The 27,242-nt window shown below is 47.7% G+C and overlaps 1 protein-coding gene across 1 annotated transcript in view; it reads right to left on the reverse strand.

Moving 5' to 3' along the window:
- LOC119152173 (pro-neuregulin-2, membrane-bound isoform-like) overlaps positions 1-27,242 on the reverse strand; it is a 90,493-nt gene that overhangs the window by 48,482 nt on the left and 14,769 nt on the right. The window contains exons 2-3 of the mRNA XM_037397055.1: positions 15,046-15,217; positions 3,011-3,129 (exon numbers count right to left, since the gene is read on the reverse strand). Of these exons, the coding sequence (XP_037252952.1) occupies positions 3,011-3,129; positions 15,046-15,217 (291 nt within the window). The remainder of the gene's footprint in view (positions 1-3,010; positions 3,130-15,045; positions 15,218-27,242) is intronic.

Raw genomic sequence — 27,242 nt, forward strand, 5'->3', positions numbered from 1 at the left:
TGAAAACACAAAATGTTTTGACTAAGTCCAGAAGCATTTCCTCGGAAACTGACACCCTCCCAAAGCCTCTCAATGCAAAAGCATTTATTTCTGAGCTTTGTGGAAATACCATAATTGCAGAGCAGTGGTGAGGTGATGGGTTTGGCTGATGGGCATTTTCTAAGTGACAAGGGGCGACTGCACTGCAGCCAGTCTCTTTCTAAAGAAAATCTCATTGCAGTGTGGTGTTTTCAGTGATTTGCAACAGAACTGCATGGCTGAAAAGATGCTTTTTTGAAAACAGTATAAACCAAAAATTGGTAGTGGAATACAGCAAAGCATACTTTGCAACAGCAACACTGCCTCATCAGGCTGAGAATTTTTTACCAGCAGGGACTGAATCTCAGACCTTCACATCCATGGGCCCAAGGGTCTCACATGAGAGCTCTTTCTCTGCCATCCATGACTCAGACAGGCTCAGGAGTCTCCATCTCTGGCCTCTGCACCCCTGGAGGGGAACGGCACGTTGGGCTGAGGGCAACTCGCTCCTCCGTGATGCTAATCTCAAACCTCAACAGCTCAGGCCATCTCTTGCAATGTCACCTCTCTACAGGGACACCCGGAGACATCCCCAAACCTTGTGTCTCTGTATCACAAGATGCAGCCTTAGCTCAGGACTTCTTCCCAGTCCTGGATTCACCCGCCTGTATCATAGCAACGTTACAGGACCTCCAACAATACTAAAGTGTCAGGTCAGAAAGCATGTTTCCAGCAAACAGTGCCAGAGTGTTAGCCCCAGCCAGCCTGCTCGGGATGGGCAGATGCACCAGCTTCCCAGGGACAGGGCCGCAGTAAAGATGCAGAATATAAAGTAGCAGATCATACAGAAATAGCAATAGCTGGATAGAGCTTCTGCAAAAGAGGAGTGCTGGCTCTGAGGGGAGGCCAGCTTGCATGTCTGCTCTGATTAACTGTTACAAACTGCTAGAACTCCACAGAGCACTCTGTTGAGACTTGGCCACAATAGCATCAGTGCTAAGGAGCCTAGAGAACACAGGCAGGGACAGAAGTCAGCACACATGTGGATTCAGAGACAAGCAGATGCCCCGAGGTGTTTTCTTCTGACAGATATCACAGAAGAAGAGAGCTTGCAGAAGTGAGAAAAGCTGTCCAGGTCCCAGGAAGGTCCAGCAGTAAGGAAGGAGGGAGACTCCAGGCCAGCAAGTGCCTGGGCCCAGGTGAAAGCTCTTCAGCTCTTGGTAGCTCCAGTGGGAAGTGTAAAAAGTGCAAAGGAGGTGACAGAGCTGCAGAAGCCTACAGACATCACCATCATCTTCTTTACCTTTCCAAGGGATTACAACTAGCATTCAGCTGCTGTCCTGCCAGGTGACCTGCAAATAGCACCAGCAACGTGTGCACGCAGCTGCAAGTGGCAAGCCAAAGGCAGATTTTCCAGGCATCTTAGCAAACAGGTTTATCAAGGCACTGCTGTAGCAGCATGCAGCTGGCAATCTACTGGATCTGCAGCACCTTGCAGCCTGCAGCTCCCAGTACGAAAAGGTACAGGCCAGATCTTAGGGTCTCCTAGGTTGCTTTTCAGGTCTCAACACATTCCTGAGCAATTCTGGTGTGTCCTCATACCCCCTGTGACCTGGGTGAGAGCAACCATCTGCCCCTGCCAGACAGCATGCCTTCCTGTGCAGGGAGTTAAACCCTGACCCATGCTGCCATTACCTGTGAGTGCGGGAAGGGACCGTCAAAGTTGGAGTGGCCTGAGGTGCCTTTTCCTGCTGCCATAAGCAGCATGCAGGATTGCAGCCTTGCAGTGCGTGCCGCTCAGTCACACTCCTCCTCTTGTGAAAGGAAGGGGATTGCTAGTGACTGGGATGGGTGAGTGGAGAAGGCGGACAGGGCTCTGACGGCAGCCACATGCTGCCCGTGCACATTGCACATGGAGAGGAGGGGTTGCAAATGCTCCCGGTCCAAACAGGAACAGTTTACATTGTGATGGGACAGCCAGAGTGTGAGTCATTAAAAAAGGAGTGGCACTGCCTTAGTTCAGCTTACTCTGGACACCTTTACTATCATGATTGTAAAGAAACACAGCAGAGCAGCAGGGCTAACTTCATAGATGTGAAAAACAGAGGCATGGAGGTCTGAGCATGGATGGCCTTTCTCCAGACTTTGCAAGCAATGGGTTTTTACAAGCAGAGTAACTGCGGGGGAGGGTATGTGATACTGCAGCTGCACAGAATAAAAGATTCAGGACTGCAAATGCTGCTGAGGAAGAGGTTAATAGAGAAAATAATGCCAGCAAGCAGCAGGAGAAGGCTACCTTCCTTCACATTTGACTAATGCTAATAAGAGCACAACAGAGAAACTGGATCACACCAAAGGGCTGCAGAGCACAGAGCCTGGGCTTCCGCAGTGGCCCACTGCGAAAGGCAAGAGGAAGAGCTTAGGAAACAGAGCTTGTACAGAGTCATCCCTCCCCTAGTTGCACTCTCCCAGCTTCTGGCAAGCACTGTAGGGGCTTTCTGAGCTGGAGGGTACATCCAAACCATCATGTTAAGCAATATAATTATCATGACCAAGATAATAATAAAACCACCTAACTTCAGGCTCCATCCACTGAGCTCTAAGAGATGGAGCACACATTCTAGGATGAAAACCAGAAGCAACTTCACTCATCACAAAGCTATGGTTTAATTACTTTTCTCCTGGTGAGTTTTGCTTCTCAGAAATTCTTTAAAAAAAGAAAACATCAAGCCCGCCAGCTTTCTTTCCTCCTTACCCCTTAAAAAAACCCCACGTAGATCGTAAGTTTATTTAAAATGTAAATTAACCACATTGCCAGTGACAGATAACAAAGATAAACATTTATATTAAGCTGCATTTTTCTTATCTCCCAAGACTTTTACTTGATATCCTGAAAGCATGAAACAAAATACAAGACAGATCATGTGGAGAACCTCCTGCTTTCTATGTGAATGGCAGACAGCTCAAGACATTTGTTGGCTTCTTCACTTACCACTTTTCACATTCAGGCTGCCTTTTGCGGTGTCTTTCCCTAAAATGTTCTCCGCTTCGCAGCTGTACTCCCCAGCATCTTCCAGCTTCACCTTGTTGAACTGCAGTCTGGAAATCTTTCTGTTGAAAAGTACAGCAGACATTTCTTACTCAATTGCTAACCACCCTCATGAATTGATAACCATTCCTGGCCCTGGTACACTGTCTGGTACGTCACCCCTTCTTGGGAGGATGGGCTGCCTGACCTGCAATCTGAACAGGTATTCAAGCCTGGTCAGGATTCAGACGAGACCCTTCCCAGGAACCATAGCCACCATAATTTTTCAAATGAGCATCTCCCTCTGAACCCACTGCTCTCAGCATGTTGCCATGGTCTAGTCTCATGAGTGTCTCATGAGGGGTTAAGCCCAAGAGCCCTAGCATCCCAGCACACAGACTTTTGGCACTGGAGAAAAGCCACTTTTCTGATGGACAGCAGGATCTGCCTATGAGACAGAGGTGTGGAGATGAGATGCATGTTCTGCACCTTCCTCAGCAAGGAGCCCGACCAGTCCGGTGCCTCAGTGGCTGCATTCAGCAGGGCCACACACTTGAATGCAAACACCCACAGATTCTGGGTGGACTCATCCCTTTCCAGCCTGCAAATCAGACTCCTGTGGTTTGACCTAGGCAGCTAACTTGTAGCTTTATCCAGGCCAACAAACAGGGCAAAGACTTTGTCTCCCCCAACTACACACACCAATGTACTACAAACATGTGGGGCTGAACTACGCAGACTCATCTTATCAGCCAGAAGTGCCTAGAAAGAGCAGAAAATTATGTGACAAGTGCCCATGACACCTAACAACCTGTGCTGAGTACTTCGTTGGGGAGGGAGCAGCTCTGTGGCTCTACTGAGAAGACGAGCATTGCCTTTCCCACCGCCTATGACCAACGATTCATTCTTGGGGATGTCTCTCTGACTAATAGGAAAAACCTTTTGTTGCCTAGTTCAACTGAGGTCTATAGGAGCCTCCAACACACACTGAATCACTCATGAGACCACAGTGGGACTCCCACATTAGCCGCCCTGCATTTCCTTCCATTTTAGCCATCTTATAAAAACCTACCTTGTGTGCTCTTCACATAAGAACACCTCTCTGCTTTCTACCCCAAGCTTTTGTCTCAGGTCTGTGTCATATAGTTGCTTTATTCAGAGACTTGGAAACACTGCCACCTTTAGAAAGAGATCCCAGTAGCCTCTGTTGCTGAAGGCAAATAAAATTCCTTTTCTGTGAAAAAACATCATTAGCTTTGGACATATTTGCCATGTTACATGTGTCATCTGAGAAGGACTTTTCTTTGGACTGTGCAGATCATCATCCATAGGAAGTCCTTCACAGAAGCACACTGGCATCTTTTTAACACCTTGACATGCTGTTCTACTTGGGAGGCATGGCACAAGGACACAGCAGGAATGTCTCACTAGTTATATTAGTAAATTAAAAGCACTTGTGGACAACTTGGTACAGCTCCCAGGATACAGGCGCTGTCCTGTTTTACAGGATGCGGTCAAGTGTTCAATTGCATGAGTTTAGACCCCATGCAGAGCAATTTTTAAATGAATGTTGACAGTGTGCAAAGATCTCTTGAATCCCTCTCATTCCTAGGTCTCCCCTAACACACTGTGCAAAGCCAGTTATCAGGGCCAACACGTTCCGATGTGCATGCCTAAACCAGCAGGCTGATTCAGAGCAGTGCAAAGCTGCCCTGACTCACAGCACTGCACACTTCTCTGAGTTTTCTCAAGTCTCTTAGAGCAACCTGTGACAGTACTGGGGCTCGTGGTCCTTGCTGCTGCAATGCCTTAGGAATCAAGCAGCACCCAAGACACAGCAAAGCATTTAAGGGCCTCCAGGCAGCTGGGTTCTGCATCTGGCTGGGAAGGTATGGTGGGCACCTGCTGAAGAGGTCTAGCTCTGCTGGGCTGTAGTAACCAGTCCAGGACCACGTTCCCCACTCCTTCCACAAAAGCAGGTGTAGAAACAATCAGCAAAGGGGCAAGGTGGGCTCTGGGTACTACTGGATGCAGCTCCAACAATAGTACCCCCAGCCCAGTCCAGCCATGACTTTCTCTCAGCTGTCTCAACCCTCAGTGACAGAATATACCATTTGTTTTATAAACCACCCCTATGACAGGCTTGTAGTTGTTGCTGCAACGCAGAGCAAAAAGCCAGGCAGCACGCGTTGAAAGCAGCTTGGAAGAGCGAGGCTCTAACTCAAAGCCCTGTAGAAAACCCCACCCTCTCACCCCAGCCTGCTGAGGCTATCTGCCAGCACAGAGCCGAGAGCATTAACAAACATGCTGCCTTCAGCTGCCGGAGGACAGATATTCTAATGATAATTAGCTGCATTGCAGTCCCATATGCACAGCACGTTTTACTGTGTGTAGTAACTGGAAAAATCCACTACACCATTAGAATATCACCTACATACATGGTCTCTTACAGATAAAGGGTTTAAGTCCCAAAGACACAAATTGGTAGGTTATTAGTGACAGAAAAGGCTAATGAAAGGGGGCATACTTGACAGATTCATCTCCAAAACCAGGATGAGAGACATTTGGTCTTTTACCTGGAACTGGAGAGGAATGTGAGCAGAATAAAAAGCAATGTTGGCATTTATAGCATATCAGCATCAAGGTGAAACCAAAGAGGATTATGTTGTTTTAATGCATAAGACTGTTGTACTGTCAAAAGAGGTTATTTTTATTTTCCATCACAGTTTGTTGAAATTCTCCTGGATTGCAACATCCCCTTGGATAAAATCAAGAGGTTTTGTTGCTTTTTGTTGCTTTTCATATTCCAGACCAATGGTGTAGCTACCCTTGGTCTCCACACTCTGCTGTATAATGCCAGGTAACAGACCTGGGGGGAGAGATGAAGGGTACAAATGAGGATTGGTTTTAATGCGGAGTGTAGCCATAGTAAAGAGAATTTCCCTATTCCAGGAAGCGCTGAAACAGCCAGAGAGATACCTTGTTTCGCAGCGTTGGTCATGAACCTTTTAATTCACATGGATAATGCCTGTGCACTAGAACTGAAGGATGTAAAAGAGACCAGACCTTGCTTGATCTGTAAGTGGTAAGACAAAGATGACCAATCTGTCTCAGTTCTACTTTACTATCTGCAAGTGCTACTGAAATATCTTAAAACTGCCTAGGAAATTGATTTTTCATGTCTGTGTTCTTTCTCCTGCTGCCCCCAAAGGTAGGTACTTTGTTCATTTGAGGGCCGAGACATGTTTTTACAGAAATACCAAGTAGTAGCATATGAGGAATTGTGTTGTACACAGGAGCTTTGCATCAAGTCCCCTGCTGCCCTTCTGGGCAGCGTGTCTCTTGGGGTTGCCAGCCCCTGGGAAAACCCTACCGTGTGCATTCGCAAGGGTGCCTGGCTGCCAGACGATGCCATTCTTCTGGGGGAAGGCACTGCCCTTGGCTGTTTGTTCAGTGAAAGGGCCAGGGTCACTGACAGATCCCATCATTTCACCGCAGTGCAACTCTGTTGACATTTCTTTACTCCAGGGGAAAATCTGCCTCATTGTCTTTTCTGACCCTCAGCACATATGACTTAGCCACGCACTAATTATCTCCTGTAGTGCTAGTGGAGGAATAAACCATGGGGAATATGTTGTCTGCAAGCTCTGGGGGATAGGATTCACAAGGAGACCTTCAGCCTGGCCAGAAGAAGATCCCCCAAAATACCCTTCTGGCCAAGAGAACAGCATCCCCCAGGAAGGCAGTTTGGAGTGATGAGTAAATCACCCTCTGCAGTGCCAAACTCCAGACTACAATGGGAAACAGGGAGATCAGGCCTTGACCAGGACCTACACAAAGATCCTGGCAAATTCTGGCTGGGAAGGGAAGCCTCACCTTCTGTAATTCAGACAGCTCAGAGCTAGACATCTAAACGTGAGCATGAGCCCTGAGGCTGCAAGTACAATCAGAGGAAAAGAAGCAGGCACCTTGGCCAAGGAAGAACTTTTCATGACAGGAGTCATGCTCCCACCAGCACTTCGGTCAAGCTTGAATCATTTTTCTCCTCTTACTTACTGCCGAGTGGAACTGGGACCATCCTCCAAAGTCATCTCCTTGCAAAGCCATTCACCTCAGAGTGTGTGAGCAGGACAACAGCTGCCACGAGCTGCCTCCGAGACACTTACGTTTCACTGAGGGCTCAGCATGCCCTGTGCGAGTTCAGCTGCTTCTGCATCGCTCAGGACAAAAATAGCTCTAGGATTACTACTGCTGTAGCATTTTATTAGTCTTCTAAAAATAGAGTAACTAACATGTAAGTAATAAAGAAGTCAAGGAATTAGCTGATGAAGAGAATTTGAAGACTACACCGTATGTGGCCCCTAAATTGTCAGTGAAGAACACTTCACATAGTAAACACACCTGAGGTCCTAGGAAAAGGAAATTCCCAAATGTAACCCTTGCAAAGGACACACTGCATACACTGCTGTGGTTACCCATTAACTCCATTCCTCTCTGTTTGCACAGACAGCCGGTGGCAGGAAGCACACCAGTACTGGCAGAAAGCAGAAGGGCCAGCAGCTGCTGTAATGTGTACTGCTTATACCCCTGCCAAACATTTAATTGGTGCCTATGTGCTATCCTGGCACTCTGCACAGTGGTGCGTTTGCCTTGAGAGAGCAGGTTAATGATTGGCAAGAAGTTTCAGTATATCCAGTTCTTCAGCTTACACTCAAGAAGTGTTGGCCAGCAACCGTCACGCATCAGGCAGCCCCGCTGGCTGGAGCAGGAGCTCTCAGTGCCCTGGCCTTTGGGAGCACGTTCATCTTCCTCAGCACACAGTGGGATCAAAGCAGGTAGAAAAGATCACTGCAATGCAAAGCAGAGCAGGGATGGCTGTGGCAACACACCTTTGTCCAGCAGGGCAGAAGTGGCAAACAGGGGCATCTTTGCCCCTGCACAGCCTCTTCCCTGCCCTTCAGATATGGAGCAGCACAACAGATCTGGGCAAGCCAGCTGTGCCTCGCCGTGCTTGAGGAAAACAAGTGGCCCTATACTGGCTGATATGTACTCTAGCGCATGATCTGGCTAGCTCAGGATTAGCTACAGAAACAGCAAATGAGAAAGAGGGGGAAAAAATGTTCTCAAGCAAAGCAATCAGGTAAGAGGGATAAGGACATGAAGGGTCAGACTGTTCAGTTCAGCCATCATCCCCTCTGCAGCAGGCAAAGTCCCCCTTCCTCCTCCCCTCACGCCACCATCTACCCCACTCAATATCTGACCTGCTGGGACTGTGGGACAAGCAGGCGTGGGAGACCGCTAATGTCCTCATGGGTGCCCAGGACAGGAACAGCCATCCCCTGACCCCCTCTGCCTGCTCTCTCCTACCCCTGCCCCGCAACATTAAAGTGCTGTTCTAACCTGAAAATCAGATCTGCCCCTTCTCTGCTCAGCAGTGCTGTTGTCTCTCTGTGCCCAGGCTTGGGACAGGCTCTGTTTAAAAGCAAGACTTGACCAGTCCTCACTCTGCCGAGCTGACACTGACGCTGGTCTCAGTGAGAGCTGGAGTTCCTTCTGGGTCACAAAGTGTCAACAAAAGGGGAAAAGATCGATAAGTACGCTACAAAGAGCAGGGTCACTTGTGCAACCCCCATCCATCCTCAAATTCAGCCTGGGGCCAGTCGCTGAATCACCATGGATGTTCCTGCAATGGGAAGGGGTGCAGGGCAATAGAGGCAGCCTAATGAGACCACACACCAGTCTCTGGAGTGGACCTTGTGGCCACTCTGTTGCGAGGCAAACCCTAGCCTCTTTGTGTCCAGCAAGTCTACAGCAGCTGCCAGGGTGTGAAATCAATAAATACCTAAAAGCTGAGGTTTGGGTTAAGACCAGTGCACAGACCTGATGTCAGTGCACGGTCCCTGGTATTACTTGTCCTGGAATTCAAAGGCAATTGATACATCCCACAAATGTTTCCTCCAACCCCAATGCCCGGATTTGAACTTGTTTGAGAAAATGTAGATCCTGGAGCAGTTGAGGCCAGCTCAGAGCAGATTCTTTCCTTGCTTGCTGTGATACCTCAGAGGAGCACACTAGCAGCCTCCCAAGAGCCAGGGGCCTTGCAGCACCGAATGCAGAACAGATTCCCTATCCCGGAGTGTATGACCTTAATACAGAGATGAGATACCCCTGGTGGGTGTGCAGCCAGGACGGCGTGCAGGTCTCACTACCTGTGCAACCAAACCACAAGCTTGCTCTGCAGTAGACAGGGGAACAGCAGGTCAGTGCTGCTGAGAAGGCACAGACGTCCTAGGTTGGAAGCGTATCACGTACTACATGGAGACTGATATGCTGGGCAAATCAGAGGCAGAACCAAAATTTCAGGGATTATTGGCAGAAGTGGAGGAGTAAGACCTGAGAGGACCTTTAAAGCAAAGCTTTTAAAGAACCAGGGGAGGAGGAGAGGGAGGTGACATACTAAAAGCAGCTGTCTGAGGAGAAGCCCTGTGCAGAGCGCAGGAATGGAGATGAGCAGAGCCAGGCTGCAAATACTCAGATTGGGAAAAAGCATTTGTGGGAACAGAGGTCATGGGAAATTACGGCACCTTCAGATGGACAGAGAACTACTCCTCCAAAACCTCTGTGAAACATATCATCATGGTGGTACATAGGGTTGTGCAAGGCATTCAGTTACAGTTTTGGGGCTCCATTCTGAGTTTGGGGCCTTTGGGATGCATGTCATTCTTTTCTTCCTAAGTCATTTCTCTGCAATTGGTATGCGTCACAGATCCTCACAAGTGCCTGATCTATGAAGTGTGAGGGAGACCTGGTAAATTCATGCCTGTAGGTATATATTGTGCTGTCTCAGATGAACTGCCTGCAGTCTCAGCCCTCACCCCAGCCCTCCTCCCCCAAGATAAAGCATTTTAACTTAAACTGGATGAATGGTATTTCACCTCATGTCTCAATGAGTGCTTCAACCTAATCTGTGACATTTTGCAACTGCAGTGGGCTAAGGTCTGTAGGGAGAGATATTTTTTTTAAGCAGCCAACATCACTGGAAAAAACACACAAAATTTTGGGCACATAAAGCTCCTTCCACCTCTAAGTTTGCACAAACCATCAGTTGAAGTAGCCCAGCATCTGATCATAACTTGTTACCCACTATAACGCATTCAAGTTTGATTAAATGCCCATTCCCTGAATCTCTTAGGAGCTCCAACTTGCAAAGCTTGTGGATTGTTCTAGCTCAAAACCCAACTGCTTCTCCTTTCAGTTCTCAAATTCCCTGGTTCAGTCCCAGGTGCATTGGCCAAGATGACGTCCATCATCTCCTTTAAAACAACAGACAAACAAAGGAGATGCTCTCCTTCACCCACCCACCCCCCTCCAATAAAGTGCCTTCAGCAGCTAAACCCAAGTCCCAAATATCGTAGACTTATAATGACATCGTGAGAGTTAGCAAGGCAGAAGCTCCCCTGGTGATTATAACAACACCGGTGCTTGAGAAGACTCTTAGCTTCAAGGCATCTGGAATTGCTCTTGCAAGATCCATTGTCAAATGAGCTTTTTCCTTTGTTTAAAAATGTCAGCCTGAAGACCCCTGCCAGAGTGGTGGTATAGCCTGCTTGGGTTCACTCTGGCTCCCACAAGGCTTCAACAGTTCTTTTTGCCCCTCCTTGTCTCCAGGCTTAATTAGGAAATCATTTATCTTTATTGGCACTCTCTTTCCCCTGCTGCTTTAGCATTATTTTTTTTTCTCCCTTCATTCCAGAGCAGTGAGTTGTACAGGGAAGACCACAGCCCCATTCATTGTGGGTGGGGAATAATCTACAGCAGGGACCTCTACAAGGAAGACCCCAGCAATGAATCTCCCCCAACTGGCATTGCCGGAGGACTACTGTACAGAAACAGGAGAGAAGGGTATCCCTTGGCTCCACTTACAGGCTAACAATAGGGATTCCTGGTGATACTGAAAGTAGGACACTACTCCCAAGGGGTGTCATATGGTCAGCCTGTCCCAAACTGAACTGCCAACCCTCTCCAATCTAATGATACGCCTACTTCATCACCCTAGCAATCTCCCTTGGCAAAAGAGCACACAAAGAGAAGAGGCTGTAAGAACAGCCCCAGCTAGGAGACTACCAGGCTCCTGGACCCCCTCTGACTCCAGCTGAAGATCTAAGTGTCTCAGGGCTGAGCCCTGAACACAGCCTGGAGTGAGGCAGGTTCTCTACACCTCCACAAACAGAAATTCCCTTGGATTTCTCCACAACTGGCATCTGACCATTTGCCAGGACAGCCAGAGAGCCAAAACCCAACCTTAACTTCCCAGGACCCAGCAGCCTCAGTTGGATCAGGGATGTACTCAGCAGACAATGGCGCCGCAGAGGGACAGCCACTCGCTATGCTGCACTTCCACTGCTGCATGCAACTCTTCCTGGGTAATTTCTCTGGGTTCCCCATCAACTGTGTCTTATTTAAATTGAGCCAGAGATAAGATTCCAGCCACTAATTCCTTCCACCTTAAAGAGAAGTTTCCTCTTTGTGCAAGCCAGGCTTGCCCCAGCCTGTTACTAATTACAGATGGAACATGCAGTTCAGAAAGGAGGAATCAGAATTGTTCCCCTCCCTTCAACAAATATCCATTGAAAAAACCTGACTCCTTCGCCTGATGGCCCCCGAAGTTTTGCCGGTAACTTTAAAAAACAAGAGGGAAGATGACTGATGGAAAAGCTGAAGAGCTGACATGCAGTTAACTGCTCCTCTCTCCTTCTCACAACATATACTTCCCTTACTTCCAAAGAGATCTCCTACTCTAGGAAGGTCAGTGAGGTTGGATGAAAACTGGATCACAAAAAAAAGGGCTTCGGTCATGCTTTCTACTTAGAGATCTCAAGGCTTTTTAAACACACAGGGAGGAAAGCCAGGCACAGAGCGGTAGAGAATGAGTCACAGAGGGCAGCCATGTTCTTCTTGTCTCTCATCCTCATCCTCTGCATGCTGTCTAAGGACCGCAGAGATGCAGACAGAGTCTGACACAGAGCTGAGGTAAACACTATGCACAACACCTCCACATCCTGGCAGGGCTCATTTAGCCTGGCTCCAGCAGCCAACTATATGAGGTCTTTTGGATCAAACGTTTAAAGAAATGATGCTGTGCACCTGGCCAGGTACTGCATAGTCCCTGAAGCTTTTTGCTTTGCCTAATTTCTCTGTGGAAGTCCCTCTCCAGTGCTCCATTTCTAGCCCTCTGGAAAACCCACTCTACTTTGAACTGAAAGGAAGAGCAGAGGATTATCTGGAGACTAGTGTTATCTCTAAGTAGAGCCAGATGTATAAACCCCATTATTCTTGAATTAATCGTCATAAAGTAAGACTTCCTTTCTGAGCTTTAGAGTTCAGGATGCTTATCCTTCCCTAGAGTCCCCTCCTAACATGCAAGAAGTAATGATGTACACCCATATCCCGTGTCCAGTTTTAGGTCTCTCCGCTAATCTCAGCCCCACTATCTACTTAATGGAGACATGCAAAGTCATGAGCGCTTTCTCGATCCTCAGCCTGCATTCACAGAGCATTTTGAATGTTTTTTGAGTGCACTCAAGACCAGAAGGAAGCAGGTCCAATGCCAGTGAGCACTCTGACCTCGAGCTGTTTTCAAGCACTGAGACCCAGCAAACCCAGTGGGGTGGAGAGTCCGACAGCTGAGGATACCAGACAGGGTGTGCACAGACCCATTCAGGTCTGCTTGGAGAAGTGCTCCTGCACTTGACTTCTCAACAAGGGGCAAATAAATGGTCAACAAGGGTTTATTGCCTCAGAGCTGTCCCAGCTCAACAGCTGCTTGAGTCTAGCCTCTGTATCTGCTGCCCAGCCCCAAACAGGCATCCCCTCTGCTTAACTGCATGCTTTAGTGGCGGCAGGGAGCAGAAACTGGGATGGGAAGTGATTCTGGGGGCAGGTCAGCTGGGGACGCTTTGGGCTCACACCTTTGCTGCTGAGGGAGCCTCAGACACTGGAGGAGGCAGGTGCTCAGCTTTCTTTAAAATGTTTATCCTTGGGCTTATTTTGCCAGCAGGAAGCACTTCTAGCACGCACGTTTTTGGCCTGTCACTGGCAGGCTGTGAGCCAATGTGTTCCCATGGAAACTGGTAAATGAAAAATTATGACTTGACAGCAGTGTCCCGAGGAAACAGGATCAACCTCGTTCCATATGTTTATTCCCTGACCCAGGGAGTGCATGCCCGCTCCACACCACTGTGGGTGGGATGCCATCCTGTCACAGCTTCGTGCTGGACACAGGGTGCCAGGAGGCAAGGAAGGACTGTGATCTCTGGGAGCACAGCAGGAAAATGCTGCAAGAGGCGCTTCTTGCCATCACCAGGATCCCTCCCCAGAGAGGTTTGCTGGGTGTTTGGTCTGGGCTGATTGGCATCTAGCTCTGAGGGAAATACAGCTCCCCAATACCCCTGTGAGACCTCAGCACCAGCAAGCTCCGGGTTCCACAAGCTGCCTGCCCTCAGGGATGCAGTGCCCACACAGAGTGGACCAGCAGGCTTCCCACGCCTGGCTGCAGCAGGTGGTGCAGACACTCCTCCGGGGCATCCCAGCTCCAGTACCCATGGGTAAACAACTGAGGCCACAGGGCTGACAAGGGCCACAGAAATACTGAGAGCAACAGAGCAAAGAGGCGGGCACAGCTCTGCCCTACCTCTGCTGCCTGCAAGCCCAGACAGCCCTTCCTGAGCCAATGGCATCCCCTAGATACAGGCCAGTTATTCTGGATCTGCTGGTGTCTCTAGCCTAAGCCTTCCACTGACTACTTCTCTGCCTCATCCCAAAACCTCCACAAATCCTACAATTATTATGAAGGAGGTCAACCATTTTGGGTGTGACTTTGAAATAAAAACCAACAGGACTGAAATTAAATTAGAACAATTTACAATGACCCATTCCAGCACTAACTGATTTTTCTAACTGATTTTTCAGTGGCTTCTAATTTTAAAAATTAATACTTTATCAAGTCCATAATGAGAAGAGGCAAGCTATTTTTCTCACACCCAGACATAACATATGTTAGCAAAGTATTAGTTTCAAGTTTTCCAAGGTGCTGGTCAGTTGCAAGCTGACTTTGTTGCTGGCTAGGTCAGGGTATATGAATGTAAGCATAGTCTCGATTATGAAATAATTTAAAGATACATCATATGTGAATATTTGGCCTTGAAAAATATCAACATGGATCCATTTAAGTAAATTCCCAGTGAGAGCCCCTTAGCTTAGTCACTGGCGTCTATTTCTTCCTGTGTTTTTCCACTGCCTGACTGGGGCAGTCCCCAGGATGACCCTCACTGAGCGCAGCTGCCCGGGAGCCTCGCGCATGGGGACTTCGGGGCAGCTACGACGGAGCTTGCCTTGGGTGCAGCGGTGCAAGGTCTTGCATGAGACAAGACCTCGACAGGTGACTATGGGCCCTGATCAGACAGTACCGTGATATGCTCTTGCATCCTTGCGGTTGCCTTAGATGCTTTCAAGTCCACCTAAATTCAGGAGAGAACAGAGCAATTTCTGCCACGTTTATGCAGGCCTGCTGTTGGCTGGTGGGGCGACTGCCAAGTTTGAATACCTTCTGCATTCAAACTCCTAACCACAAAGCAGCATTCACCCCAGGTGGCCAGAGCTGCCTACTACCAGTCTACAGCTAGCAGAGAAAGAGTTAATCTCCCCAGGTCACCAGACACCTGTCTCAGATATCCAATGACAGTTACCCAAGGAAATCCCCTTCCACAAACCCATCATCTATCCTTTGCATGCCTTGCTCCTCTCTGAGGAAACTGGGAATCTTGCTTACTTTCCCAGACATGATAAATGTGCTGTGCATGGTCCCGTGACTCCGAGGGAGCACCTCAGTATTGCCCAGCAGTGACCTGGAGAGCACAGCACCAGTTCTACCCAGATGGTCCCCCAGCCCCAGACACTCAGTGTTAGGGCACAGAGGCAGAGCAGCCCCATAGCATACTTACTTCCCGTTCCCATACTTGATCCGGATGTCTTTGCTCTTCTTCAGCTCTTTGCCATCTTTAAACCATTTGTAGGATGGCTGAGGGTTTCCAGCAGTTGCCTCGCATTTCAGTGAAATTTTTTCACCGACATGAACATTTGGGCTTTTCAGTTTCTTCAGTTTGGGAGGGACAGCTACAAAAAGAGAAACCAGACAATGTGAGAACTGCCTCTTTCAGAGGCTACACACAAGCGATGTGACCCCCCTGAGACCCCTCCCCTGGGAAAAGCACTTGCTGCCCCCATTGCCCTGTGATGGCTGGAGAGGGGCTGTATGCCAGCTTAGCTGCCCAGGTTTTCCAGCATACAGACGGGGAAAGAGCACAAAGTCAGAAACGACCACGTGGGAACAGAGGGAGCCCCTGGGTCTGGCCAGACTCGATACTCCACAGCTGCCCTTACTCACACATGCAGGATCCGCGTGTCTCCTGGTAGCGCAGGGCTTTGCTCTGCTCTCCAGGCTCTCCCACCAGGCCACAGCCAGGGATGCAGGAGCTCAAGCTCTCTGCAACCTTTTCCCTGCATCTTGCCATTGTCGCTGCTGATTACCAACACCTACACGACCTCTGCCACTGCTGACGGGCATGCTGCCAATCCCACACACCCCCCAAACCACAGCCAGACTCTTTTGCTGCAGAAGGAGCACAGGCAGGTCACAGGGAGTGGTCTCCTTTCCCTCAGCAGTGTGTGCCATGGATGCTCCGCGCCTGTTGCTGAGATGGATGGTTATTCAGCACAACAGCAGCAGCAGCAGAGCAACAGCTGCTGAGGGGAACTGCAATAAAAACCTGCACATATCAAGGAGGAGAAGGGGAAGGACAGCTTTTCTTCAGGTTGAAGTTAGAAAACTGAAAGAGTAAGAGTAAAGCTATTTAAAATGGTCTTAGGACCTGCAATGTCAGGCTGGCTGGCAGCCTCTCCAGTCTGGAGCCTGGCTCTGCATGTGAGCTTTCCTGGGTGTTTCAGAGAGGTGATTTTGCCATGCACCTGGAACATCAGGCAGAGATGAAGACATGTCTTACCAATCTCTGCCATGCTTTATATTAAACCTGACTAGAAAGGATTAGCAGGCTTACGATTTTTCTTTCAACTGACAGCTCTGCACTTTTCTAGCTCCCTTTTTCATTCTCAGCCCTAACCTTAAAAAAGGAAATAGCAAGTTGCTGGTTTTGCCCTAAGAATATTGGTAACAATGGTTTCCGCTTGTCTAAGATATGTTACAGATAAAGTATTTCCTCTGTCTAATATGCATAAGCCATATTTTAATTGCGTACTGCATTCTGATCTTGTGATATGGAAGAGCAAGCAAAGGAGAAGGAACTGGATGGGTTTCATTAGAGCAATCACTATTTTATAGATCTCTCTATGTCTCCACTTATTCTTCATGCCAAGCTAAGCTATCATAGCTTGGTTTTATTTGAAGACTTATCAATGAAACTGATCTTATACAAAATAAGAAGCACAACAATCATCAGGCATATGCTCCTGTGGTATGAAGCTCGGAGGACTCTCACATTCCCTTGTTTTACATATGAGGGCATGAGAAGCAAAATTGTCCTTAATCAAAAAGATACAAGCATGGACAGAAATGGAACAGTTCAAGGTAACACGAGTTGGCTGGGCAACACTCACAGCAACTGAAAGGCAAACCCAGAAACATATGGGAGTCTTAGAGGAGAGGTGCCTGGCAGTGCCTGGGCGGGTAATGCATCAGATCTGGTCCCAAGCACGCCAGACCTTCCACTGACTCTGAGCTGCACAGCTACACTGGTGCCAAGGCACAGAAGCAAAGAAAGCATGTTTAGCACACCAAGGAAAAAATAACAAACCCCACCAAATATTATTTCCAACTATTATTTTTGCACACCCAAGCCTGCTGCAGGCTCACTAGAAACCTGTGCCACAGGCAACAGGATGGGGAGGGCTGCACACGTGCTGACATGCTGACAGGGCAGGCTCAGCACAAAAAATGGCTCAGACAGCTGCAGGCAATTACCTCAGGCTGCTCACTGACATCTTGCACTGCTTCCCAGGTCACTGTGTTTGGGCACAGACAGACTTCTGAATGAAAACAACCTCAGCTTTCCCCAAATTTCAGGAGTTCTGTGAAAATCCAAGGTGTCCTGGGTTTTGTGAAGCCAGTATGCCTGATCCTTGCCTGGAAATGGGTCACCCAGAAGAGCTGGAAGGCAATGCATGGAGAAGAAAGCTTGTCTCTTCTCGGAACACTGTGCACGGAGAGCCGAGAAGGTAAACAGGACCTTGCTTTTACAGGGGTCATTTTGGGGAATAGAGAAATAGAGTCTGTCAAATATTTATTCTGTCTGAATGTGTGTGTCGGTTGGCTCCTATTGTACACTGAGGTCACCCTGTACCATGCCAACAGTATACATATGCCTTGAATACTGGGAAGGTCCTGACCTTGGCATTGGTGTGTCTGCTTCACATTACTTCCAGGCTTGTGGTCTGCAGAATTATAAAGCAGGCAGCATGGCCTGGGAGAAAGATGTCAGCCCTGCCCCTCTCCCCAGAAAATACTGGCAAGAGCAGAGCAAAGCCCAGAAAACTGGAGATCGCTGAAGGAGAGGGCCAAGGACAAGTAAGAAACCTTCCAAGGTCTCTATTCCCCAGTTCCTCCCCACCAACATGAATCACATCTCACCCAAACCTGTGCACCTCTTGCCTCTTGCACTTTCTGCTCTTGGCCACCAGTGATAAATCACACAACCTTCCTGAAAAGTCAGGTCCAAAGAGACATATGCCAATTGTGGCACAGAGGAGCTGACACTCACACAGGACAGGGGCTCTGCATCACACCACTCTGCAGAGTCCTGCGCTACACAGAAAAAGAGAGGAGAATGTGTCTCCTCCGCAGATGTGGCTGCACTGCTACAGGAGGGAAAGGAACTGTGCAACTGTGCATTCAGCTCACAAGCCATGCTGTACGGACTGTAATTCCCCGGATGAGCCAGACAGGCCAGTGAAAGGGGTATCCAACCCAGAAGTATTTTGGACTGTGTCTGGGAAGAGCACTGTGCACAAAGAAACAGAGGTGTGCTCCTGATGCCCAGCACACCTGTGCGCCTTACTGCTACGCTACAAGTGTAGCTTGTGCTTGGAGAGCAGCATAGGCAGAGCAGGCAGAGCCCAAAGCCTGGGGATGCAGCACCCAGAGCTGTGTGCTGGCTGCTCCAGTGGAAAGGGAAGCCCAGGCTTGTTCTGGAAGGGCTGCTCTGGGCTGGAAAGCCTCTCTTCATAAATCCTGCATCTTTCAGGAAAACACAGAAATCCTCATTTACAGCCATTAACTGCTGATGAGCCTGCTTAATGCCAACCAAAGATCTTCCACTGTTTTTTGTTCGTATCATTTAAACTGAAGCCCTTATTCCTAGCCTGAATTTCTCTAACTTTGGCTTCCAGCAAAGAGACATATCTGCTTTCCTCTGGTAGATTTGAATCCCATCTAGTAACCAGAAACCTCTTCCCTTTTTAGGTACTTGTAAACTATGAATGAATCACCTTTCAACCTTCTCCAGCAGTAAAGTAGCTTGAGAAACCAAAGCAGCACACCGAGTGCTAATACTGGAGTACGTCGAAGACAAAGTTTTACATTTTGGTTTGTTTTCAGCTTCAAAATCAACACATTTCCTACCTCTGCTCTGTTCAAATCACCAAGTTGCAGCTCAGAAAGTCACAAGCTTATTTCTGTCTGTTCAAACTGACATGAGGATTTTTAAAGTGCCCCCTTTCTTCAGTGCTCTGAACGTTTTGGATCATTTTAATCTCCTCCCAGTTTGGTATTTTTTCAAACACATTGAGCAAACAAAGTCACTAGTTTCATACATATCAAAATAACATACCGTACCTGGCAAACACTCCCAGATATATACCAAGTGGGCTCCAGGTCCAGTTCTCCCACATTTCCAACAGTTTCTGGCCCCCCAGGCCCCCTCTGCACAGTTTACCACTGCTCAGATGTGGCCAGCACAGCTTTTGTCAAAGCCAAAGCACTGAACCAGGGCCACCCAAGTCACCCTGTCATCCTGGCACAGGCTGAGCTGAAGCTGCCGTTCCAGCTCCTCATTGCAGCCCCATGGCTCTGGCCCGCCAGCTCACGGTCCCCTCCACAGCTAGTTTAGCAACATGTACCACAGCCACCACTGCTGCTGGGGTCATGAGAATGAGAAGGGGGCTTTTGGCTGTGCTTGCCAGACTGAGGCTACAGATAGCTTCAGGCAATCATTTTGAACTCGAATCTCTGGTCACCTTGCAATCCTGTCAACTGCTCCTCCACCCAAATTGAAGCTTTCTCTCCATGGGGTGAAGAGCTACCAGCCTCACAAAGTGTGAGGGATTGGACAGAAGAGGCAGCTGCACGATCCAGGCAATTTTTCTGACAATCACATCAAGGGTATGCCATGCTGCAGAAAGGAAGGTTTAATCCTGGTAGAACTGAGACAAACAGTAAATACACATTTTCTACAGGTTTGTGCTCATTCCAAGGTCAGATGAAGCCCAAGCAACCATTAGATCCCAGACTACACTAGTTTTGTAAGCCACAAGAATCAACACTAAAGTGTGCCGGGGCCTGGATCAACAGATGTCCACAATTTCCTAATCTATTTCAGGAGTCGTGTTTCACTAAGAGGCCTTTACAGGAGAGCTTTGCCCTCGGACAGCAGTCCTGGCACCTACTGCCAAGTTACCACCTTCTTTTACAGAGAGGAGGATGTTACAAATGTCTAAAAAATTAAGTTCTAAATTATGCCATATGAGTTGCTCAAACATCTACCACGAAAGGACTTACGTGTACACACTGCTTTAATGAATTCACTTCTGATTACGTTTGATATTACATTGAAGTACCTTGATGATAACAACACCTCTTTTACTGCTGGTGCCTGGAGTATGCCTGAAAGCACCTTAAAGCTTCAACTCAAAATATCACTGATCAAAAATGGGCAGAGTGCCCAAACAGAGTTCCAGCAATGGAGTGGTAGCAAAACTGCGCGCTACTTGCAAAGCATCACACAGCCCCTTGGCAGCACAAGGCAGAAGCCAGTCACCCTGGGAAGGGTGCTCAGTGACACCCGCCTCAGACACTGCTTCATGAGCTGTGTCTTGCTTACTGTGGGAGACCCTTCAGGGCAAACTATCTACAGACACATCTGGGATCTCCAGGCCACAGACATCATGAGTAGATGTGGAGTATCTTCCTGGCCTCCTCCAGGGGATACAGTGCCAGCCACAGGAGGCTCCCCCACACTGCCTGGCACATGGCAAGTGGCAAAATGTTTAGGCAGATGGATCTGGAGAACTGGGAGCACAAGATCCTTCCATGTCCCTCTGAGCAGCTGAGGAAGAAGGCAACTTGGCTTGAATTCCTGTGGCCACAGAAAAGGGAGGCTGAAAAATGGTTTCTCACAGGAATGGGGGTAGATTTTAGGAGAGTTAGGACTTACAGACTCACGGGCGATGCCTTGACATGCCTACAACAGAGCAATTGCTTCCAGCACACTCCCTCCACGTGACTGCAGTCCTCAGGTCAGGACACTCCTCCCCTGCCAGAAGGAGAGGAAAGCTGCACAGGTGATCTCTTGGAAATGGGCTGCGTTTCTCAGACTGTCCAAGACATTGGCCTCAGGAGAGCCCTTCCACACAGGTGCCAGGGCTTCTGGCCTCTGGGCTGCTGCACGGGAGTGGAGAAGCTGCAAGCCTGGCAGTCTCCAAGGGTTGGTGCTCCCTGTTCTTAACAGAGAAATCTGGACACACAAAGGATGCTACAGGCACAGTCCTTGAGGTTTGCCAGCTCCTTGCCACTGAAACACAAGATCTGGACTCATGACACCTGCCCAAGCCACATCTCAAAGGTTGCTACTCCCTAAGCTCCCTCTGGAGACTCCCCACCATGATTTGCTGTTCAAAGTCTCACCCACAGGCATATAGGCCTTCCCTTTTATGTAGGGAATCTCAGATGGGAGAGTTTCAATGTTCTCCCAGATGGAAAATTCCAGAATTCGTCTTTCCATGGGAAATGTATTGCAGCCTCAACTTGCTCGAAATTCAAACACAAACTTTTGCAAAGGTGACAACTCCTTACCAAACAGAATTTTCCCCATTTCTGTCATCTCTACTACAAGGTGAGGACACATGTCCCTGGCACAGGGCATCACTGTGCAGACAGGTCTGGACACCAGGTGTGTCTTTGGTGGGTCAGCATGCTCTGTACTGAGCTAATACATCTTACTTCTTGGCTAATGCAGCCCTACTGCTCCTGGTACATTTGCTGCCTCTAGTGTTTTTATCAGAGACGATGCTCCTTTGGCCTGTGTTTGCTTTGGCCCTTATTTAACAAGGAGACAAAACTGAATCGCAGCAGCTGCTCCTGCCCACCTTGGCTCTTTGACCATTTCAGTACTGGCTGCAAATACCAACTTGTCAAAGAGGGACCTGGTCTGAAGAAAGCTGTCTCCAGCCAGAAGGAATGGAAACATGGGGTCCACTTGAAAAAAAACAAAAAACCCGTTGCTTAACACTTTATATGCTCTAAGTGTTTGTCCTCCTTTTTTCTGGGTTTTTATAGGGAGGGTAAAAATGCAGTCACTGCTGTGCACCCAGGCAGGCTGTGGCGCCTGCAGCACTGGCAGACCACAGGGACATCAAACGAAGTTCAGCTCTTTGGTGGTAGGGTCACAAGAACTCTTCCGAGTCTGTGACCCTCCAATGCCCCTGAAGGTAACAGGGCTGTATTTTCCTAAAGCCATACCTGAAACATGGGAGGGAGCAAAAGACCCCAGATTTATTCAACGTATGGACACAACCTCCACAAACCACATAGTCCAGAGCCTGCGGGAAGGAACCTTGATGTCAGACTGATGTACTGCCCTATACCAACCTCTGCTGCAACCCACCAGTGGGTAGCTATAGGCTCCAAACTAAGAACATAAAATATAACATAGTGTCTGTAATATGCTCTAGGCAACCTCCAGTTTATGTAAAAAAGATGATCGGACTTTCTCAAGCTGTTAACATGACTGTCTACGCACCGCAGCAGCTCGCTGTGTCCTAGGCAGGGGTACCTGGCAGGCAAACCGCAATGTCAAATGTAAATTTCCAGGGGGCAGCACCTGCTGTAGCCACTACTCGGCCTTTTAAAACATAGCCATGTCACTCTTAGTAGATCTGTGATGGCAAAGACTCCACTGTGGGAGCCAGCACTAGACAATGGGGCTCACTTTGGGCATTTACACCTTGCCTCCACTGCCCATCTGTGCAGTAAGTGCAAAGACACAGGCTTCAGCAAGGGTTAATAACCCAACGCTCTCCAAGGACACAGGAGATATGCTGTGTGCCTAGCATGCACCATGCTGCCATGTCCTTCGTGCAAAGGTCTGCCAGCAGGAGTCAGAGGCATATCTTTGCGTTGCTGGGAAAGGTCCCACTTCAACAGCTGGAGACACTAGGTATGACAGTGCAGGAGCCATTCCTCCAGGTCCTAGAGGGTCTGCTGAGGATACCCACCCAGCTGACTCACAGAGAACAGAAAGTGATGCAGAGAGGACCCAGATGACTGGAAGCGTGAAGATGCTGAAAAGACTGAGATCAAGGAGACTTGGGGTTGCAATGAAGCTTGGAAACCTCACTAGAGCCAGAACAACTGCATTATTCCTCCCTACATATCTCATAGCATCACTACCATACAAGTTCTTTTTCCTTAATTAGGTTCCTTTAGCTCTCTGTCTCAGGGAGGAGAAATGACTACAATGCCCATCTGCAGCACTAGATATATATTTAAAACTGTGAGTTACAACAATCAGTATCTCCATGACCATTCCCATTGGCCACAGAAAATTGACTGGAAAGTCACAAGCAGGTTTGCTGACTTAGGCTTTCTCTCTGTAGGATCCCTCTGGTAGGTCATACCACAAGAAAAGGTGCCACAAATCCAGCAAGTTCACTCTCCTTTTACAAATACTGGCTCCACTTACATAAAAGAGCAACTGATAAATTCCTCCTCTCCTTTATTTCTCTTTCCCACACTTAATATTTAGTTATTCTTCTTTCAAGTAAAAGTTTTGAAATCGGTATATGTTTTGGTACAGATCCCTAGGCTGAAATCTCAGCTCCATTCGAATCAATAAGCATCTGGCCACTGGGCAAGAATGACTTCCCAATACTTGGGCTTTTCACCCAAACTGTTAAGACAGCTAGGGAACGTTTTTATCACAGAATGGGCAGACATGCTGGAGGTGCCCATGCGCAGGGCCGCTCAAATGCTTATCTGAATAGCACAACAGCTACAAGTAATTCACATACAAATATCCAATATTAAAATCCAGGGGTGAAGTGCTGGATTTGCCAAACCTAGTACTCTATGAACACTAGCTGGTTTGCAAACAATGTAATTGGGAGTAGAATTGCTATTGTGTTTGTTTGTTTTGAATATTTTTGGCCAGGAAGTTGTCCTGGAGGTATAGTTGAGCATAAGTGGTCTGGTGGAAAAATGTCATTCATTCTGTTCCTATTAAAACCAAAAACAATAGCCACACAAAGACAGCAGCGACAATTTCTGCTCTTCATGCCTCTAACAATGTGTTTTCAACCCTAAAGGCAACATCTTGTTTGTACCCAATTGATTCTGGGATCATATTTTATATAATCAAATCTATCTTTGAACAAAGATATATTTTATGAACTTCTCAATTTCCAGATGACCTTGGAAACAGCAATTCATAAAATATAGCTTTATCTCTATCTTCACAATCAGTTAGAAAAATGGCCCACCCGTACTCTGTGGACTGCCAGTCAAGACCCAGCCAACAAACAAATCACCCAGAGCATCCGAAGCCCTAAAATACATTAATTCTTTGTTTCAGCCACTGAACACTAAGCACAAATTACTTGTCCTAGTCCCTGGTAAAGACATGGGTGGCATCTATCATCTTTCAATCACCAAAGGAAAGTGTAACCCTCACCCCAGGAGAAAAAACAACCTAAGTTAGCAAAAAAACTTGTTTCATTAAATGTTTATTATGAAATCTGTACATGAAACCATATACAGAACCCTTACGGGCATGAAGAAGCTGAAGGCTATGTTTCAGGCTACAGGGAAAGATTTGCTGATATAAAATGACCGTTAGTGGAATATCAGGGATGAAGAAAGCCTGTTTGGTGCTTTACAGCTCTATCAACCATAGGAATGCTTCTTTAAAACCTAGCGGGGAAAAAAATTCCATTAGCAGGGAGCTGAAATTCTTTTAATAGGGACTGCCTGTGCTGCCTGAGCTCCCCCAGTGACAAGAGAACAGAAGACACATCATCATGGGCTGGCGGGACCATTGCAGGTAAACTTGCAAAAACAGGAGCTGCTGCAACACAACCCCAAACAACACCCGCTGAATCCTTCAGATGAATCAGCAAGAAGGGCCACTAAAACAGGTAAATGCGACCCAGCCTCCATGTGAGGCGCAACGTTTACCAAGTAAACTTTTCTCTCTCTGCTGAGGCCTGTCTCATGCCCATGAAAGTCAGGTGTAGAATGAAGGACCAGGGATGCACTCCTAGCTTCAGATAGCACAGCACTTCTGCACATCTTTTTCCTCTTCTCTCAATATATTGCATTTAAACAGAATGAGGACCCCCAGATCTTAAATTCCTGAGATGTGAGGTCTGAGGCCAGGGAGATGATAAGCACTGAGAACCACCTGCAGCACCTGGCTGTGGGGAATGTTCAAACCCAGCCCATGTCAGCAAAACCCCGGCGCAGAATCTGTCCCCTTCCCCACTCCAGCAGACTTACAAGCGAGACTCATTTTTAAGAAATGTTTTTCAATATGCTGAACAATGGCAAGTAGGGAAAAATCAGCAAAACTTGGGGTCTGTTACAAAGATGTTAATTCAGGGCAGGCAGAGGTCAAGCAAAGGTCAGGTGCGGCAGCCCAGCTTGCAACATTTTGGGGATATTTTGACCTCCCAGGCAGTCCTCGGCCAAAGAACGTCGTGGCAGTTCATACCTGGCCGGGTGGAAGCACCTCATGGAGCAGGCGTTCAGAGAAGGAAGTACTTCAGTGTCTGGACAAATACATGCGATTAGCAGTCTCTAACATTGAGGCAGGGGGATTTTTAACTTTTAACCTATAAAATCATATTTGCTAGCATTCCGTGACAAAAGCCAACCATTTGCTGTCTTAATTACAGTATTTTTTTTCCATGTCTGCTTACTTTGAAAGTTCACCATTGTCTCTGTTAGGGTTTTGACAAATCCACCAGAGGGTATTTCCAAAACAGAAAGCTGTGTTTTTATCGGGATCTCCCCACAAGAGACCCTGGGGCTTGCATTAAAGACTTGTTTGTTCTCTGCAATGTTGTATTAGAAAGATTAAAAGTTTCTCTCTTAGCTCAAGAAATGCTTTAAAGCACTGGTACCAAAAGAACCTCAGACAGTGACCGCAGGTCTGTTTTTTATCCAAACACAGGAAAAGGAAAGAAAATAAAGATCATGCCTGAGACAGCTTCTTTAAGGCAGCCAGACACATAGATGTCCAAACCCCACCAAGTGTGGATGGAATTGCCATCCTACACTATAACATTCTCCCAGCGCCTAGGCTGCCCTGGGTCTCTGCCACGGCTGGAGCAACGGCCGGCACCAGGCCGAGCCCTGCTCTCTCCCCACACGCTGCCCTCTCCGCTGAAGGCAGCGGGACCCTCCACGTGGGAGAGCACGACGCGCAGGGACGGGGGGCTCTGCTCCGCACCAGCAGCATCCTGGCCCCCTGCGAAGGGGCCGCCCTCCTGCGCGGCGGCAGGGAGGCAGCTAGCTGTAAATTCCATCTGGGACTCTGGGCACTGCCCAGCGGAGACACTAACACAGCGTGTCTCCCGCCTTGTCCAGAGCGCGGCTTCCCAGCATTGTTCTGAATAGCTCCGGACCCCCACTGGAGCACAGCGATGGGTGGCTTACACTGAAATGTCCCCCAACCATGCTGATTTACAGCTGCCAGGAGTCTCAAGGATGTCAGCTCTTCCTGATTAATTTTTTTATCCTTATTTTCCCTCGTTTTATATTTGAATATTGCTTATTGCAATATTTTTCAGAACTATTCTCTGGAAAGCCATACTGGCTAATTTTTGGCTTGTAAATTGCTCATGAGCAGTTTGCGGCTTGTGTTTAAAAAAAAAATAATCAAGCAACTCTGGCTCATTTTGGTTGGATAAAGAGATTTTGTAGCCTCCATCAATTCTAGTCCCTGACAGCAGTGACAGAGCTCTTGTTATCACAAACATACAGTTGCAATTTTAGAATTTGCTTTCTGTGACTCTTCGTTAAAATTTAATCAACAGTTTCTGCTTCCACAAACATTTCCATCAGAAAGTTCACTTTTATATTGTATGAAAAGAATTCATTACAGTATATAATTTTATATTTATATAAATATTCACATGCGAGAAGTAAGAAGGAAGGTAAAGCAAATTTGAGGTTTTGATGCAAGAAACACTTGCTGGTTGTCCAGCTACTCCATTGAAGGATTTAGGGAAGAGCAGCAAAGGAAGGTGTGAGACAAGTAATTTCCTAGGAGATGTTGTAGAATGTGAGCAACCAAAACAAAAACCCAATGATTCAGCAGCAAAATGTGGGTGAAGAAAAGACAATGCAACATAGCAGTGGCCCAAGCAGAAAGACTATTCCGAATTCAAAACGGATAGAGGTTTATTGGACCTGCTTTACGTCTAGCGGATCACAAGGTTGGGACCTTTCACCAAAGTGCCCAACAGATCCTGTGCAACACAAACAACTTAAGGTGAAAACCAGAGTTCTGAACAAAAGATGGTTGTTGAGCAAAAAGCTATTAATAGTGCTGGGTTTTATCCCAGAAATGTTGCGTAAAGTGGGACAATTCACATCCCTTCTCTGTGCTTCCATTTCCTCTCTCAAAGATCCCACTTAATATATTTGGGGCAGGGACTGTCTCTTGTTATGACTGTGCTGTGAATAGCACAAGAGGAACAATGGTGCAGTCAGGACCTCCAGATGCAACCACAAATGCCAATTTTAAGCAGCAGTGACAAGTGGAAGGAGTTTGTGATCCAAGGAAGACCTGAGAAAAGACAGGGCACAATGCCAGATTCATCTTGTATTATAAGCATGGATGGTTCTCTTCTC

The sequence above is a fragment of the Falco rusticolus genome, chromosome 8 (assembly GCF_015220075.1).
Source record: "Falco rusticolus isolate bFalRus1 chromosome 8, bFalRus1.pri, whole genome shotgun sequence".
Lineage (NCBI taxonomy): Eukaryota > Metazoa > Chordata > Aves > Falconiformes > Falconidae > Falco > Falco rusticolus.